Genomic DNA, 18473 nt, shown 5'->3' on the forward strand with positions numbered 1-18473 from the left:
AATAATAAAAGGAGCATAATTTGCCTTAGTCCCAAAACACTGTGGGCTAAATTTACTAAGCTGCGGGTTTGAAAAAGTGGGGATGTTGCCTATAGCAACCAATCAGATTCTAGCTTTCATTTATTTAGTACCTTCTACAAAATGACAGCTAAAATCTGATTGGTTGCTATAGGCAACATCCCCACTTTTTCAAACCCACAGCTTATAAATCTAGCCCTGTGTCTCTTCAAACGTTCCTTTTCTCTGTGCATCTGCAGCATCTGCCTCTCCTGAAGGAAAGTGGTGGGATTCAGAAACATACGACACAAGATTAGCCACTGACATTATGAAAGTCATTAGAAGTTTTGGATGGAAAGGTTGTGAATGATGAGTGATGAACATGTTATGTAGGTTTCATGGAGATGAATTGAGATGTGAGACCAGAGAAGTTTTACAGACTGTCAAGGATACGACAACAAACACTGCTATAAAGTTGGCTGACCATGGTATGATGTTAGCCATTTGGACCAATATTTCAGTGTGTTGCCCTAAAATCAATGCATTATCTGATAATAATCCAACTGAAATCAACTAGTTCATTATTTTGAATTTTAGAAAATATTGTTAGGTGTGTCCCGTCATGCTGACATCTGGCAGCCATGGCTATGCTGACACTTGTAGTACCAAAATTACTGGCATACCCAAGCAGATTAAGGCTGCCATGGCTTGCAAAGACCTATAGTTACCCAGGCAGATATGCTTTAATATTTTTTGATAACATTTATTACACCACACCCACCACACCAGAGGTGTGGGAAGAGCCCTAGTGCTTTCAGTATGGGGTTGTTTTTTTCCTGGGGCTGGGGGGAAGGTAGGCACATTCCTACTTTACAGGGGGCTGTTCCCAAAATGAGGATGTGGGTGCGCACCCATTCATGTACTAGTGGCTGAATTAGAGCTGGATATGCACGTTGTATGACATTTGATGCACTGTATGTGCACACAACTTATCATCATCAACATTTATTTATATAGCGCCACTGATTCCGCAGCGCTGTACAGAGAACTCATTCACATTAGTCCCTGCCCCATTGGAGCTTACAGTCTAAATTCCCTAACATACACACACATAGACCGAGAGAGACTAAGGTCAATTTTAATTGCAGCCAATTAACCTACTAGTATCTTTTTGGAGTGTGGGAGGAAACCAGAGCACCCAGAGGAAACCCACGCAAACACAGGGAGAACATACACTTACAGAGACATTTTGAGCTGCTTGTATATAACAAATGCATAGACAGACAGGAAACTTTTATTTTAAAATTTTAAATCAGCCCCAAGTTAGAGAAATTTCCTCATTAAAACTGACTTTCAGACATCACTATTTTTGAGTGTGATCTGTACCAATTTTGTCTGCTCATCGAGCTGCAACATGGTCAGATTGTTGCAAAGATAAAGACAGTCATTGCAAGTGTAGCTACAGAACATGCAACTTGTGGGACAGATTGTCACAGCAGACAAACCAATAGTCTAGCTTATAGCCAAGATAATGTAGTATATATTTTCCTCTTTCAAATATATAAATGTAACGTCTATGCAGGAAAAAAAAATACATACACAGCAGCATTTTCCATCCAAATAATTTTTGTTTTGCATTGAAAATGAACTGTAATGCTGCAGGTGTGAAAAAGAAAGTCTTCTCAATTGCACCACAGTGGTGAGTTGCAGGGAGAGCCCGTATACTATATACACACACACTCACACACACACACACACACACACAGCCCCTGGACAGCCTCACACGCTGCTCCAGCCAAGAAGGGCTGAGCCTGAGCCTTAGTAGGAGCAGCCGCAGCTCCTGCCTGATGTTTCTGGGCGGGTTCACTGCCACTAAGCTTTTTATCTTGTTTATTGTCCCTAACGGCCACTTTGTTCTATAAATTCTAAATAGCATCTGTCCCCACACCAAAAGGAACATGACATGTGCTGACTTGGGTGCATGTTGAAGGTAACCTGGAACCTACTTCTGATTTCTCTATAACTTCTTGGAAAGTGTGCGTTCTGGGGGTAGGGCAGCGCAACCTTCTGCCTGCGTAATGATATTTTTGAAGTACGCTAGATAGAAGCTGTAAGATTGTTAATATTTTTTTGTGAGTTGTAGATGAGTTTGCTGGTGTCTCTGCTGTACTCCCTCATCTGCCACCTAATCTGAGAAGACTTGTATTTATTCTTTTGGACAGGACCTTTTGGAGCCAACAGATCTGAGCCAGGGGAGTGAAAGTAAAGTGGATCAGAAGAAGGAGCCCCTGTAAGCAGCGGTAGGATGCGGCTGGGGAATCTATTGGGGTTGGCAGTTGGATTTACAGCGTTCCTGTCCTTCAGTGCAAGTCAAGGTGCTGACAAAGATGTGACAGCTGATACAGTGAAGGAAGTGAGAGCCAGCAGAGCTAAGAGAAGAGGTGGAGGTGCCGGAGCAGGTCATGACGTGCTCAAAGGGTAACTATTGACCATTGATGTACTGTATATACATAAGTGACCCTGTCATGTCCAGCTGCCATGTTATCTCTATGTAATGCATCTATGCTATCCTAATTCTGGATGCATATACGCGTGCTGTAGAACTGACAGTCATCCTTGTCTTGGAATTGTTTACTTAAACTTAATTTCGTTACTTCACTTGTGGAGCTTGTAAACCACGTGTTAATAGGTGCAATATAGGCAGTGATTTGTATGCACGCAAAATCTCAGGAAAGCTGTGACTGCTTTATGCATGTACCTAGTGTTGCGTTTTATTGTTAATATTAGCAATAGTTATATGCACAGATGGGACTGCTTATAATTTAGTGGATTTATAGCAAGCAACCAGAAGGTAATTAAAAACTAAATATTGTTGCATCTGCCACACAGCTGTCAAACTCAGCATTTTGTATAATGACTTGTACCCAAATGTCTACATTTAATTTAAATGATATAATTGTAATATACCACTTATTAAAGGGTTGGTGGTATTACCAGTAGCCAGTGATCTATATAGGTACATACATATTGTCCATCATGTCATAGTTACTGGGTACAGTGATTGGGGTTAGACACTAAGAGGCCACAGATAAAACAAATAGTATGTAAAAAGTCCAATTAATGCCATTGTATTGGAGCTAGTTCTTTGTGGGTTCAACATTAAAATGTAACTGGCACTGTACATTTTTCTGAAGCTGTTGATACTGGAGATCACAGTTCAATTTATCTGGGATCATAAAATGATGCCACTTGGTTTCATCTTATAAACTTTCCAGCACCACTTGCTGTGCCAAGTCTGCCTTGCAGACAAGACCAATGCCATTTTTTAACAAAGAGCTCCTTAAGAATCCTTAAACAGATTCAAATGTTAGGGTTTTCAGCCTTTAATCACTAGGGTGGTTTCTATATTATACAAACAGTGGGATTTACATGCTGCATTTTGTGGATTACAGATAGGAGAGGGGAGTGGACCCTTACATCATAAGCAGAGTTTTACTACAGTAATAGTGCTCTTTCTCATTGTCATTTACTAATATGATGCATAGAATTGGATGGGGTTTCTGTATGTATATCCCCACTTTCTCATCATGTTGCAGTTGGGATTTACCTATAAACACATTAAAACTTTTTCATGCAATCATGCGATACAATATCTCCTGAAGAAATCGAGAGTTTATGCAACAATATTAAATAGTTAAAATTGACAGCCCATTAAGTGTTCAGCGCGCTGTGTAATGCAATCTCTATTTTGGTATACAACAGTTCATACTTTTTTTTTAAATACCCACTGTATTAGTGCCTACATAGCCAATTTGTAAGATCAAATGATGCAGTATATCACAAGTACCCCAGCCATATAGTATGATCACTTTTCCCTAGAAAAGATATGTACAATGTCTGAAATTACATGATCAAGTACTTTGCATCAATATAATCATTTATCAATGTATAGTATGTGGCTGTCATGGAACCATTTTCCTATTTATGTTGCAATATAAAATTGAGTTAAATTTTTGTATATGTAATTTTAATTTGTGTGTGAATTGGGTGTGACCTGCTAAAACTGACTTTCCTAATTATATATAGGTATCTAATTGGATCACTATCCATTTACAATGATGACATGCATTTTTGCATAATCGTTTACAAGTTTACAGTTGTGCCCGTCATCTTTATTTAATGTAACTAGCGCAGTACCACAATTGGTGTTATATACCTGTTGCAGTATTATTACGTTTTATTTCAGATGACCACCTTCATTTTTATTACGCTTCAAACATAAAATTCATTATAAATAATAGTCTTCCAGAAAAGCACATGCACTTAAGAAATAAAAGGCTAACTTTCTGAAGGAGTTATGGGTAGTTTTTCCTGTACTAATATGTGACTATCTAATATTACAATGATTCTATAATGTCATTTGCCTGTTGCTTTGTGAATGCTATGTAACCCTTTGACTTAGACGGAGAATATGGTGGAGGCTTGTTCTGATAGTCTCTATTAAAATGACAGGATATAGAAACTCATGCCAAAATATGTCAGCTATGTGCAATTTTTCTTTGCTCACAGATAACAATTTCCATGAATTGGTTTAGAAAGAAGATATTTCCAAACAAATTTGTTTAGTACAAGATTGAGATATCACATAACAGGCTTAGCGTTAATAGTTGGAGTTCCTTTAAGTATATTGCATCACTTTAAATAGTGGGTTACCAAAACAATTGGAATGACTTTTTAAGTGAGGCTCTCTTTGGGGAAGAGAAGAATTACAGTTGCGCTAATCTTAATATACTTGTACATTTTGAATACAGAGGCTGTTTATATTTGGAAAATACTGTAAAAGTATTAAAATTAATCAGTGTTTTGATATATGTTTTAAAGAAGAGGTTTTAAAATGTGTAATGTTAAGCAAAGGAAGAATCAATTTGTGGATTGTTTCTCTGTTTTATAGAATGTTATTCAAAACAGAATTCTGGTTCTCCTATAGTCTGGGAATCCTTGTTTTGGAGATATCATTCCTGATTAGGTAGAGGACCAACTATAGAATGTAACAGATCTTAATCTTTGCAGTGGTGCAGTCCAGCCAGTAAGGGGAGCTGAAAGGGCTGCAACACAATTAAGGCTGCAATCACACTGGTGTTTGCAATGCCTTTTTTAGCGCATGTGAAAATGCACATAAAAACACATAGAAAACCACACTTGAAGATGTACTATCTCATTTGGTACACTATTTTTTCCCCACACCCATTTATATGTGTTTAGATTACTTTGGAAATAATCATAAATACAGAAGTTATCATCAGTGGGTATGTAGCCTACATTCTGCAGAGTTATGGTACTCCCATAGTGGAAGCATTACAGGTCTATTAAAACAAAAATGAAAATAACACAAAGAAAATATTTTTTATTAAAACTGCATTCATAAAGCCTTTATTGACTGTACAATAACATTATTTTTGTATAATCCCTGCCTCTGTTGATGGGTGGGTAGCTCCCTGGACCAATGTACTATGAAGCACAGGTTTGGTTACTGTACAGATTTAATTAAAAGTATGAGGTTATAGTTTTAGATGGTATTTTTCTTACAGCTCCAAAGGGACATTTCTCATTGTAATTAATACACTTTTAACCCTTTCAAGATCACGAGTTTTGGCCCATATGACCAGACCAATTTTCAAATTTTCTTTTTATGTTACGTTTACCATGAATAATTTTTATTTTGTAGTATACCCAAGTTTTAATTTTATTTATTCTGGACAAACCCTAATTATTGGGTAACAAATAGAAATAAACATTCACTTTCACCTACTGTCTGCCCACCCTGTAACTCATCTCTTCCCACTTAAGTCATCCTCAATGCTTTGGCAAGACTGATTTTCTTCTCCTACAGCTCCACTTCTGCCTCCCTGCACTCTGAAGCTCTCTACACTGGTTTCCTGTTCCCTACAGAATCCATTTCATCACCCTTTTCTATAAAGACCTCAACCACTCCTCACCCCCTCTCTGACCTCATCTTACTGCACCACCCACCCCCACCCCCGCGCTGTCTCCACTCTGCCAACAACAGGCACTTCAACTCCCTACTGATAACCACATCCTACTCCCAAAGCCAAGACCGCTCCCCACTAATGTAATTTACTTAAACGCCCAGTCAGATGCTCCATCAGCCTCCAAAGATTTTTATGCTTTCTGAAAACTCACCTGTTCATCAAAGTTTACCAGTTTCCCATCTAACTCTAATCTTGCTGACTGTGCCCACTGTGTCACTATGTCACCCCCACCAGTTCTCTTGTCTGGGTCTTGCCACTCCCCATTCCCAACCTTCCTAAATGTTCATCTTGTATCACAGAAACCAGAGACAGGGAGTCCCCACTAAATCCCTGCCACAAGAGGTCCGTAAGTGCTACTTACATGGCTTCCTTGTTTGACTGAGCAAAGCCACCCAGATATCACACATGTCTTAATGTATTCGTTCATTCAGTAACCCACCATTATGTGGTAATCGCTGTGTCAATACAAATATATTATGAACACAATGTGTTAAAGACAAACTGTTCAGTCATCCATTCTCTCCGGTATCATGAACTCAAACTTAATCAGATAACTTTGAGATTATATAAAGAGTACATAAAAATCCTTACATAACGTATTATAATATAGTATATTCTGCGGGTAAGATAATATATTAACCACTCACAAAGGCAGTTTCCAGTTTACTCAGAAATATGGTTTCTTTTTTGTTCCTCAATATTCTCATTGTGTTAGACATATGTACTACTACTATTCACAAACACAAAATGGTATGAGTCTTAGACTTCATACTTGCAGTTATATACACAGTATATATAACCAGCTACTTGCACACAGATTCTGCTATATATTTATACAGTACAAATAGATAGCCATATAAGCCTAGAAACATATAACACATTGCATGGTCAATTATACATATATCAGGTAAGTTTGCACGCAGGTGTGGCGCATTTAATATATTATACTCTCATTACACATTGGGCCTGATTCATTAAGGAACCTATACTGTGCGCAATGTGCGCAATGCGGAAATTGGGTATATGTATGTCCTTTTCAACAAGGACTAGGTCTGAAGAGATGTGTGGCGATGAATACGGGTGTAGGTCTGCTCTGCTCTACTAGACAAGATATTGCAGGATATGTCCAATACCTATGTGGAATATAAACTTACAAAAGAATGCACAGGGAAAAAATTATTCATTTAATGTCACCTGTTAATAATATAGGCATTAATGATAAAACATTAAAAAATAAACAAAAAGCTTTATGTTTTCATTCAATAGATTTATTAGTATGTTATGAATGTCTACTGTACATAAAATACTTTTTTACAACTCCTCCTGATTGCAAACACATGTCATAGCATACATACACAGTCATCATCAAAGTAATCAGCACTTAGACTAGACCTGTAGCTGGAGCAAGAGTGTCAGCTGAAAAAACAAGTACCCGAGGAATGCCCAGAGCTTGATTCGGCTGCATGCGCTTGGGCTTGGCACGTCCATACTGTGCATTGATTGAAGACATTCGCCCCTTCACTGCCCTGTTCCCTGCCTGAAATCATAGGTTGTAGCAAGTGTCCTTTGCGCTCAAAGATGAGGATACGTTTTGTGGCATATTGTCCGGTTTTGGCAGAGTAATTGTGCGAATTATACAAATAATATATCACCATTTACGTCCATTAAGGAATCGGGTCCATAGACTTCAATAACAATTTTATGCATATAATATAAAACAGTTTAGCATAGATTATACAATACAGTATCAAGTTTCAGTTACTCTGAATCATTGCCTGTTTTTTAGATGTGTATAAATATTTTCCACTTGTATATGTGTGCTACAAAGATGGTTTAGTGTCTTAACTGTTTCATGACAGGAGTGTTTTCCCTACTTGATGATCAAGCCAATGGCTCCTGTTCGCAACCTCAGAGCCGAGGGCAGTCTCAATTTCCCTTACTTGCGCTGTAACGTACATCTAAGCAAGTTGTTTACTGAGTGTAATTAAGGTCCTGTACTACTTCAGTTAGTGCAGCAGTGTGTGGTGGCTTATGGGAGATGTAGTTGTTAGACCAGGCTCTGAACTACAGGGCTTGATGACATAGTGGGGAGCTTCTGACACTCCTACATGGTGACATAGTGGGGGGCTTCTGACACACCTACATGGTGACATAGTGGGGAGCTTCTGACACTCCTACATGGTGACATAGTGGGGAGCTTCTGACACTCCTACATGGTGACATAGTGGGGGGCTTCTGACACACCTACATGGTGACATAGTGGGGGTTTCTGACACATCTACATAGTGACATAGTGGGGGAGCTTCTGACACTCCTACATGGTGACGTAGTGAGTGCTTCTGATACTCCTACATGGTGACACAGTGGGGGGCTTCTGACACTCCTACATGGTGAAGTAGTGAGTGCTTCTGATACTCCTACATGGTGATGTAGTGGGGGGCTTCTGACACTCCTACATGGTGACACGGTGGGGGGCTTCTGACACTTCTATATGGTGACACGGTGGGGGGCTTTTGACACTCCTACATGGGGACACAGTGGGGGCCTTCTGACACTCCTATATGGTGACATAGTGGGGGGCTTCTGACACTTCTACATGGTGATATAGTGGGTGCTTCTGACACTCCTACATGGTGACACAATGGGGGGCTTCTGACACTCCTACATGGTGACATAGTGGGGGGGCTTCTGACACTCCTACATTGTGACACAGTGGGGGCTTCTGGCACTTCTACATGGTGACATAGTGGGGGGCTTCTGACACTCCTACATGGTGACATAGTGGAGGACTTCTGACACTCCTACATGGTGACACGGTGGGGGGCTTCTGACACTTCTATATGGTGACATAGTGGGGGGCTTGTGACACTCCTACATGGTGACATAGTGGGGGGCTTGTGACACTCCTACATGGTGACATAGTGGGGGGCTTCTGATACTCCTACATGGTGACATAGTGGGAGGCTTCTGACACTTCTACATGGTGACATAGTGGGGGGCTTCTGACACTCCTACATGGTGACATAGTGGGGGGCTTCTGACACTCCTACATGGTGACATAGTGGGGGACTTCTGATACTCCTACATGGTGACATAGTGGGGGCTTCTGACACTTCTACATGGTGACATAGTGGGGGGCTTCTGACACTGCTACATGGTGACATAGTGGGGGGCTTCTGATACTCCTACATGGTGACATAGTGGGGGGCTTCTGACACTTCTACATGGTGACATAGTGGGGGGCTTCTGACACTCCTACATGGTGACATAGTGGGGGGCTTCTGACACTCCTACATGGTGACATAGTGGGGGGGTTTCTGACACATCTACATAGTGACATAGTGGGGGAGCTTCTGACACTCCTACATGGTGACGTAGTGAGTGCTTCTGACACTCCTACATGGTGACACAGTGGGGGGCTTCTGACACTCCTACATGGTGACGTAGTGAGTGCTTCTGACACTCCTACATGGTGATGTAGTGGGGGGCTTCTGACACTCCTACATGGTGACACGGTGGGGGGCTTCTGACACTTCTATATGGTGACACGGTGGGGGGCTTTTGACACTCCTACATGGGGACACAGTGGGGGCCTTCTGACACTCCTATATGGTGACATAGTGGAGGGCTTCTGACACTTCTACATGGTGATATAGTGGGTGCTTCTGACACTCCTACATGGTGACACAATGGGGGGCTTCTGACACTCCTACATGGTGACATAGTGGGGGGGCTTCTGACACTCCTACATTGTGACACAGTGGGGGCTTCTGACACTTCTACATGGTGACATAGTGGGGGGCTTCTGACACTCCTACATGGTGACATAGTGGAGGACTTCTGACACTCCTACATGGTGACACGGTGGGGGGCTTCTGACACTTCTATATGGTGACACGGTGGGGGGCTTTTGACACTCCTACATGGGGACACAGTGAGGGGCTTCTGACACTCCTACATGGTGACATAGTGGGGGGCTTCTGACATTCCTACATGGGGACATAGTGGGGGGGCTTCTGAAACTCCAACATTGTGACACAGTGGGGGGCTTCTGACACTCCTACATGGTGACATAGTGGGGGGCTTCTGACACTCCTACATGGTGACATAGTGGGGGGCTTCTGACACTCCTACATGGTGACATAGTGGGGGGCTTGTGACACTCCTACATGGTGACATAGTGGGGGGCTTCTGATACTCCTACATGGTGACATAGTGGGGGGCTTCTGACACTTCTACATGGTGACATAGTGGGGGGCTTCTGACACTCCTACATGGTGACATAGTGGGGGGCTTCTGACACTCCTACATGGTGACATAGTGGGGGGCTTCTGATACTCCTACATGGTGACATAGTGGGGGGCTTCTGACACTTCTACATGGTGACATAGTGGGGGGCTTCTGACACTCCTACATGGTGACATAGTGGGGGGCTTCTGATACTCCTACATGGTGACATAGTGGGGGGCTTCTGACACTTCTACATGGTGACATAGTGGGGGGCTTCTGACACTCCTACATGGTGACATAGTGGGGGGCTTCTGACACTCCTACATGGTGACATAGTGGGGGGCTTCTGATACTCCTACATGGTGACATAGTGGGGGGCTTCTGACACTTCTACATGGTGACATAGTGGGGGGCTTCTGACACTCCTACATGGTGACATAGTGGGGGGCTTCTGACACTCCTACATGATGACATAGTGGGGGGCTTCTGACACTCCTACATTGTGACACAGTGGGGGGCTTCTGACACTCATACATGGTGACATAGTTTGGGGCTTCTGACACTCCTACATGGTGACATAGTGGGGGGCTTCTGACATTCCATGGTGATATAGTGGAGGGCTTCTGACACTCCTACATGGTGACACAGTGGGGGGCTTCTGACACTCCTACATGGTGACATAGTGGGGGGGCTTCTGAAACTCCTACATGGTGACACAGTGGGGGGCTTCTGACACTCCTACATGATGACATAGTGGGGGGCTTCTGACACTCCTACATGATGACATAGTGGGGGGGCTTCTGACACTCCTGCATGGTGACACAGTGGGGGCTTCTGAAACTTCTACATGGTGACATAGTGGGGTAGGCTTCTGACACTCCTACATGGGAACACAGTGGGGGGCTACTGACACTCCTACATGGTGCTGATCTTGAATTATGGTGGGGACAAACAGCAGCTGAGTTGTTGTAGGGAGATAAGAGTACTAATGTAGTTACACAATAAATAAACTCCATAGACTACATTGCAATATGGACTTTTTCTTGAATAAGTGTTAAGGCAGGCTAGCTGGATCATGCATCCGTTGTTTTTTATTTGATGTTAGCATTCTATATTTCTATGTAATGTTACAAATTAATTTTATATTCCTTTATTTTTTTTAATAAACTGTATATTGGCATCAATAAAATATGCCTTTATAAGGTGGCATTACTCCCTCATAAAGGCCTATTACCTATTGGATTTGTTAGTATAATATTACCTAATGTGTACGTAGAATATTGTACACTCAATAAAATCTTAGAAAATAATAATAATCAAAAAAAATAGTACATAGGATTGTTCTAGCATGCGTTGCTTTCCTCCACTCACATAAACCCATTTACTCTGCATTTGCTTTTCTATTACCTTACATGTTTTTCATTTTATATTTATGTGTTTAGCAATATGCTCAGTATGAACAAATATTGCCAAGCTGAAGATCCATGTGCTATTCCAAGCAGTCTATATATCATGTTAGGATCATTGTCAGTGTTATCATTTGCTTAATAATGTCATATTCACTTTGGGTGTACATGAAGAAATGTATAACTGTACAGTTGTACTGGGTACATAGCATTTTACATTGTTTCCTTTTCCATTACAATGAATATTTGCAATACCATATTTGCTAACTGATCCTGATTCCAAAGAATAGTCCCAAATCCTGAAGCTGTAGTCCTGAAAGTTTCTGTCATTTTCTTTTAATAATGACCACATTCCTGTTTTTTATACTGGACGCAGTTCTCAGAATCTGTTCTTATCCTGTGCTACTGAAGATCAATATTTACAATACACTGTTCTGACCATGATGTCAGGTGATGTTAGATGGTGAACATGAGAACCATGATTATGGGATGTGCATATGTGTAGCTGCACCACAGAAAACGTAAAAGTGACTGGATTTTATAAGAGAATCTGTCACTTTTGATGTAATAGTATAGTACAGTTCTGCCTTATAGCATGGTGCAATTTCTTTCATTAAAAGGAAAATGTTAGGCATGGGATTCAATGGACATATTTTATGAAATAGAATATATTTTACATCCAAAGAATAGGCCTTTTTAAAAGATGAAAGCTTTAAATTGTACTGTCTTGTAAGGCACAGTTGTGCTATGCTCAGTGCACATGTAACAGGTCTTCTTAAATTAAAGAAAAAACAAAAATATATTTCACCTTCACACAGCAGAGCAGCCATTTTGTGGGCAGAACTGACACTCATACCTCATTCTGCAGTGACATCATTGGTTCCTAATGGCCTCAAAATGGCCGACGTCCACTTTGTGTAGGTGTCATTTTAAAACTAGGGAATGGTGTTCCCTCACTAAAATATCAGAATTCAATTGCAAGAATTGGGCATTTGTTAGCAACTTGGGGTTTATTTCTTAGCATACTATTCTGTCCTGGAACATATGTGGTCTGTTTCAGGGTCTCCAATACTTTCATGTGACTACAGCTCCAGTGATGAGACCTTGGAAGTGCTTAGAAGTAATGTTTATGTTGGCCCTGAGCTGTATCCAGTGCTTAGAATCTCTGAAGTAGTTTCAGTTTGAACTCTATTAACCGGTTTGCTGACAGAATGAGTAGAAGAAGCAGAGAAGCAGGGGATACTTGCATTTTTGCAAAAATGCAGTTAATTACACAGTTCTAAATCGGGTAAGAAAATGTAATCCTGTTTTATAAGAAACCAAAGTAAAATTTTGGTTGTGCTATCAATTTTTCTTGTAATAGCAATACACTACATTTTTGTGCGTAATGTACATCTGGCTTGCAAGACTAGTCCATTATTGCATGCTGAGCAATGAAGTAATTGAGAGTCTCAGTGGATTTTGTTATCTAAAATGTGTTAGTTTGTGTTAGTTCGACTAGAGATGAATTTCATAGAATTTCCTAAATTGGATCAACAATGTTTGCAGTATTGAATTCATTGTGACCCCCCCCCCCCCCCTAGTGACTTCTGCTGCAGTGAATATTGGATTTTGTTATACTTAATTATTAGTTCATTATTGCTTTCAGTAGCAGATTGTGCTTTATCCCAGTGTACTATGAAAAAAACCAAAACTTCTTTATCTTGAAATGTCATTGTTAGCAATATAAGGTTTCCACTACGCACTGCCCAGTTAGGTACTGGGGGAAATGCAAACAGATAATCTTTGCCATACATTAGTTTATAAAAAGCTTTTAGGCGAGCTTTGCTTAACACAAGAGTGACCTTTTGCATTTGCTTACCCTATCTGTCTGAGTCTGCCTGTCTGTACTCAATGAATAGATCTCTACCACTTGTTAACATATAGCAGGCCCAATGGTTGGTATATTTAGCACCAAATCAGAATCCAGTAACAAAATCAGGACAGCAACGGTTCCAAAACAGCATTCCGAAAACAGTAGTCCAAATCCAAGGTCTGGGCCGGTAGATAATAGGCAGGGTCAAACACAAATGACATTTTAAGAATCAGCTATCCCAGGAAACTGAAAGTACCTATCATGGGCACTGTACAACCTTTGCCATGTACAAGCATCTGCCAATAACTTGCTGCCAGCCATACATACAATGGATAAAATGGATTTTTTCAAAAGATGGCTGGCATGAGCATAGGAGCGATTATTATTATAATGATTATTAATATTGTCATTGATTTGTAAGGCACCATACTGCTCTGTAAAGCCAGAAAACGAGAAAAACAGAGCATAAAAAGCATACATAAAACAGGCATAAAGGGTAGAAAAAATAAATGCAGATGTCAAAACAACATCCTATTCATAAGAAAGCTTTCAGTCTAGTGGGAAAAAGGTAGAGCCATAACAAGAGTATCCAAGGAAGTTATTCTAGGCCAAATCCTTTCCAGTGGACCAAATACTGCTACAACCTTGATGAAAATGAAAATTCAGAATTTCCCAGACTTTATATTCTGCAGTTCTTTCTCTACAAGAATGGGTTACGGCCTTAAATCTTTAGCTGAAAAACAAATATGTCTGGTTGCTTTTAGAAGAGAGACATGAAAGACATTTGGAATTCTCACTGAGAAAGGAAGTTGAAATTGTGCAGTGACTTTATTGACGATTTTATGGAATCCAATGAATCTGGGACCCAGTTTATTGGAAGTTATGTGAAACGCACAGGATAAATCATCTCAGTATCTCGTGGGTGCACTGTAGCTCCGTCCAGACAACTTTGGCCACTCTTTCCTCTGTATTTGCCTTAGTACATAGACTTCTTATAATTATTATTTTGAATTTTACATCCAAACAGAAGCAACAGTTGTATTTGATGCAACGTGCCAACTTCTTGTAACGTCATGTCAAAAAAATAATGACAGCCATCTCACAAAGTATAGCTTGAGGACATTACCTGTAGCCATTTCTGGATATATAACGAGGCCAAATCTTTAAGGAGAAAATCCCTGCACTCTACTTACAGTGAAGAAAGCAGGAAAATTCTTAAGTTCTCAAAAGCAGAAGGATAGATTGTAAGCGTTTAGTAACCATTGTGTGGACGTTTACAGAGTTAAAAAGAAGTCAGAAAAAGTCTGGTGTAGTACACAATGATGCCAACACAGTTCTTTATTTATCAAAGATGGTAGTTTGGGATCTAGAACAAGAGTTCTAAGAGTGATGCAAGATCTATAGCCCTGTTATTTAATGACATTTGTGGGGCCCAGGAATAATTGATAGAACACTTTGTTGTTGATACATACCCTTTAGCCTAACACTACATTGGATTTAATCATATTATTGGACATTTTGGTTAATGCGGTTTCAAGTTGATTGAAGACAACTGCTGTCTGTATATCCCCAGGCCACAGTGTTGCTGGAATGTGTAGAATTTAATGGCTGTATGTTCTAGTTTTCAAATGGGTAAATCTTGTCCAATTAAAGTTTGACACTTTATTGAACTGTATTGGGCCAAGCAGAAGGATCGTACCATATTCAGCCAGCTTAAGGGTATCTACAAGTACTGTGAATTATACCATTTTTTGAAGTAATTCTCCATACTGCATCTTTAGTGATATAAAGTACTGGTGAACTTAGTACATGAGATGGACAAAATCAGTTTGTTCGCATATCAGGAGTGACTGCATTTATATGTTTAGTGGTTCTTCATAAACAGTAATATTAAAATCACAGTAAATGTTTGTCATACCCCTTATTTGTTTGTACTTGACAATTATGAACCAAAGTCGTATGTGGTAATATTTATTTGAATACATTTTTGATTTATGGCTTCTTTTTGGTAACATATTTGTTCAAATATGATATATTATTTGGTATAGTATGAAATTTATAAATAACATTTGTGAGATTAAATTGTGCAATTAAATTCTACACATTTCAAGTCTGGATTAAGTTAACAAATAATTACATGGACTCCATGTTAGTAACTAGCAGACATAACTTAATACGTCTGATTCGCAGTGTTTCAGAGGATGGCTGAATGTGCCAAACAGATTTAGGTGTAATGGGTGAAAAGTCTTTTTGTAATGCAAAATATATTTTAATTGACTATTAAAATAAATGGCTAAGAATCTGAGCAATTGCAATCATTCAACATTAACTGCTTAATAAATCATATACCTTTGAACTAGCCTTGGTTCCATGTTCAAATGTTTGTATGGAATTAGAACACAGACAAGAGAGTGACAGACCCATAGAAAGTTACCCATCTAAGCTCTCTTTTATTCTATCCCTACAGTGTCTGTAATTTGAAATAATAAATGCTTATACCCCATATCCAGTTAACCTTACATTAGTTGTATGAAGCTTTAACTCTGGCTATGGTGACTATAATACATTTGTTTACCCCTATTGTAATAGTTATGATGTTGATTTGTAATCTCTCTCTATATAAAAGAAGTTTGTTTGTTTGTTTGTTTGTTGGTGATATCTTCCACAGCTCTCAAGGTGAAGCTGTCAAATCTTACATAGTTATTTAGTATTGAAAAAGTAAGCTATTAGACCAGATAATCACAGCGTAACATAGCGACAAATATTGAAGCCTGTTCTGAGCCTGCATTCGAACACCCCTGCACCGATTGGGATGAAACCAATACAAGGTGGTGTAGTTGTATCCTGGCCAAGTTTTAGGGGGATTAGGGACCCAGTTACACCTCCCATCAGTGTATGATGGGCAGAACATTGACCTGGGGAGCCTGTTCTGATTCTGCATTCAGACACCCCTGCACTGATTGGGATGAAACCAATGCAAGGTGGTCTAGTTGGATCCTGGCCAGGTTTTAGGGGGATTAGGGTCCCAGATACACCTCCCATTGGTGTACGATGGGCAGAACTATGACCTGGGGAGCCTGTTCTGATTCTGAATTCGGACACCCCTGCACCGATTGGGATGAAACCAATGTGAGGTAGTCTAGTTGGATTCTGACCAGGTTTTAGGGCAGTTAGGGTCCCGGTTTGAACTCCAGCTGTGTACGCTGGGCAGAACTTTGACCCAGGGAGCCTGTTCTGAGCCTACATTCGGACACCCCTGCACCGATTGGGATGAAACCAATAAAAGGTGGTGTAGTTGTATCCTGGCCAAGTTTTAGGGGGATTAGGGTCCCAGTTACACCTCCCATCGGTGTATGATGGGCAGAACATTGACCTGGGGAGACTGTTCAGATTCTGCATTCGGACACCCCTGCACTGATTGGGATGAAACAATGCAAGGTGGTCTAGTTGGATCCTGGCCAGGTTTTAGGGGGATTAGGGTCCTAGATACACCTCTCATTGGTGTACGATGGGCAGAACTTTGACCTGGGGAACCTGTTCTGATTCTGCATTCGGATACCCCTTCACCGATTGGGATGAAACCAACGCAAAGTGGTCCAGTTGGATCCTGGCCAGGTTTTAGGAGGATTAGGGTCCCGGTTACACCTCCCATTGGTGTACGATGGGCAGAACTATGACCCAGGGAGCCTGTTCTGATACTGCATTCGAACACCCCTGCACTGATTGGGATGAAACCAATGTGAGGTAGTCTAGTTGGATTCTGACCAGGTTTTAGGGCAGTTAGGGTCTTGGTTTGAACTCCAGCTGTGTACGTTGGGCAGAACTTTGACCCGGGGAGCATGTTCTGAACCTACATTCGGACACCCCTGTACCGATTGGGATGAAACCAATGCAAGGTGGTCCAGTTGGATCCTGGCCAGGTTTTAGGAGGATTAGGGTCCCGGTTACACCTCCCATTGGTGTACAATGGGTAGAACTTTGACCTGGGGAGCATTATCTGATCCTGCATTCAGACACCCCTGCACTGATTGGGATGAAACCAATGCAAGGTGGTCTAGTTGGATCCTGGCCAGGTTTTAGGGGGATTAGGGTCCCAGATACACCTCCCATTGGTGTACGATGGGCAGAACTATGACCTGGGGAGCCTGTTCTGATTCTGAATTCGGACACCCCTGCACCGATTGGGATGAAACCAATGTGAGGTAGTCTAGTTGGATTCTGACCAGGTTTTAGGGCAGTTAGGGTCCCGGTTTGAACTCCAGCTGTGTACGCTGGGCAGAACTTTGACCCAGGGAGCCTGTTCTGAGCCTACATTCGGACACCCCTGCACCGATTGGGATGAAACCAATAAAAGGTGGTGTAGTTGTATCCTGGCCAAGTTTTAGGGGGATTAGGGTCCCAGTTACACCTCCCATCGGTGTATGATGGGCAGAACATTGACCTGGTGAGACTGTTCAGATTCTGCATTCGGACACCCCTGCACTGATTGGGATGAAACAATGCAAGGTGGTCTAGTTGGATCCTGGCCAGGTTTTAGGGGGATTAGGGTCCTAGATACACCTCTCATTGGTGTACGATGGGCAGAACTTTGACCTGGGGAACCTGTTCTGATTCTGCATTCGGATACCCCTTCACCGATTGGGATGAAACCAACGCAAAGTGGTCCAGTTGGATCCTGGCCAGGTTTTAGGAGGATTAGGGTCCCGGTTACACCTCCCATTGGTGTACGATGGGCAAAACTATGACCCAGGGAGCCTGTTCTGATACTGCATTCGAACACCCCTGCACTGATTGGGATGAAACCAATGTGAGGTAGTCTAGTTGGATTCTGACCAGGTTTTAGGGCAGTTAGGGTCTTGGTTTGAACTCCAGCTGTGTACGTTGGGCAGAACTTTGACCCGGGGAGCATGTTCTGAACCTACATTCGGACACCCC

At 41.2% G+C, this 18473-nt stretch overlaps 1 protein-coding gene across 3 annotated transcripts in view; it reads left to right on the forward strand.

Moving 5' to 3' along the window:
- Positions 1-1841: 1841 nt before the first annotated feature.
- Positions 1842-18473, forward strand: part of FBN1 (fibrillin 1) — a 192673-nt gene continuing 176041 nt past the window's right edge. Inside the window, exons 1-2 of one of the 3 annotated variants that reach the window (XM_075207977.1) lie at positions 1842-1987; positions 2220-2475. In XM_075207977.1, coding sequence (XP_075064078.1) covers positions 2303-2475 — 173 coding nt within the window. In that variant the 5' untranslated portion in view covers positions 1842-1987; positions 2220-2302. Of the gene's footprint in view, positions 1988-2024; positions 2090-2219; positions 2476-18473 lie in introns of those variants that run through there. The other 2 variants (XM_075207978.1, XM_075207979.1) reach the window with 2 other exon arrangements.

The sequence above is a fragment of the Mixophyes fleayi genome, chromosome 4 (genome assembly GCF_038048845.1).
Source record: "Mixophyes fleayi isolate aMixFle1 chromosome 4, aMixFle1.hap1, whole genome shotgun sequence".
Taxonomy (NCBI): Eukaryota; Metazoa; Chordata; class Amphibia; order Anura; family Limnodynastidae; genus Mixophyes; species Mixophyes fleayi.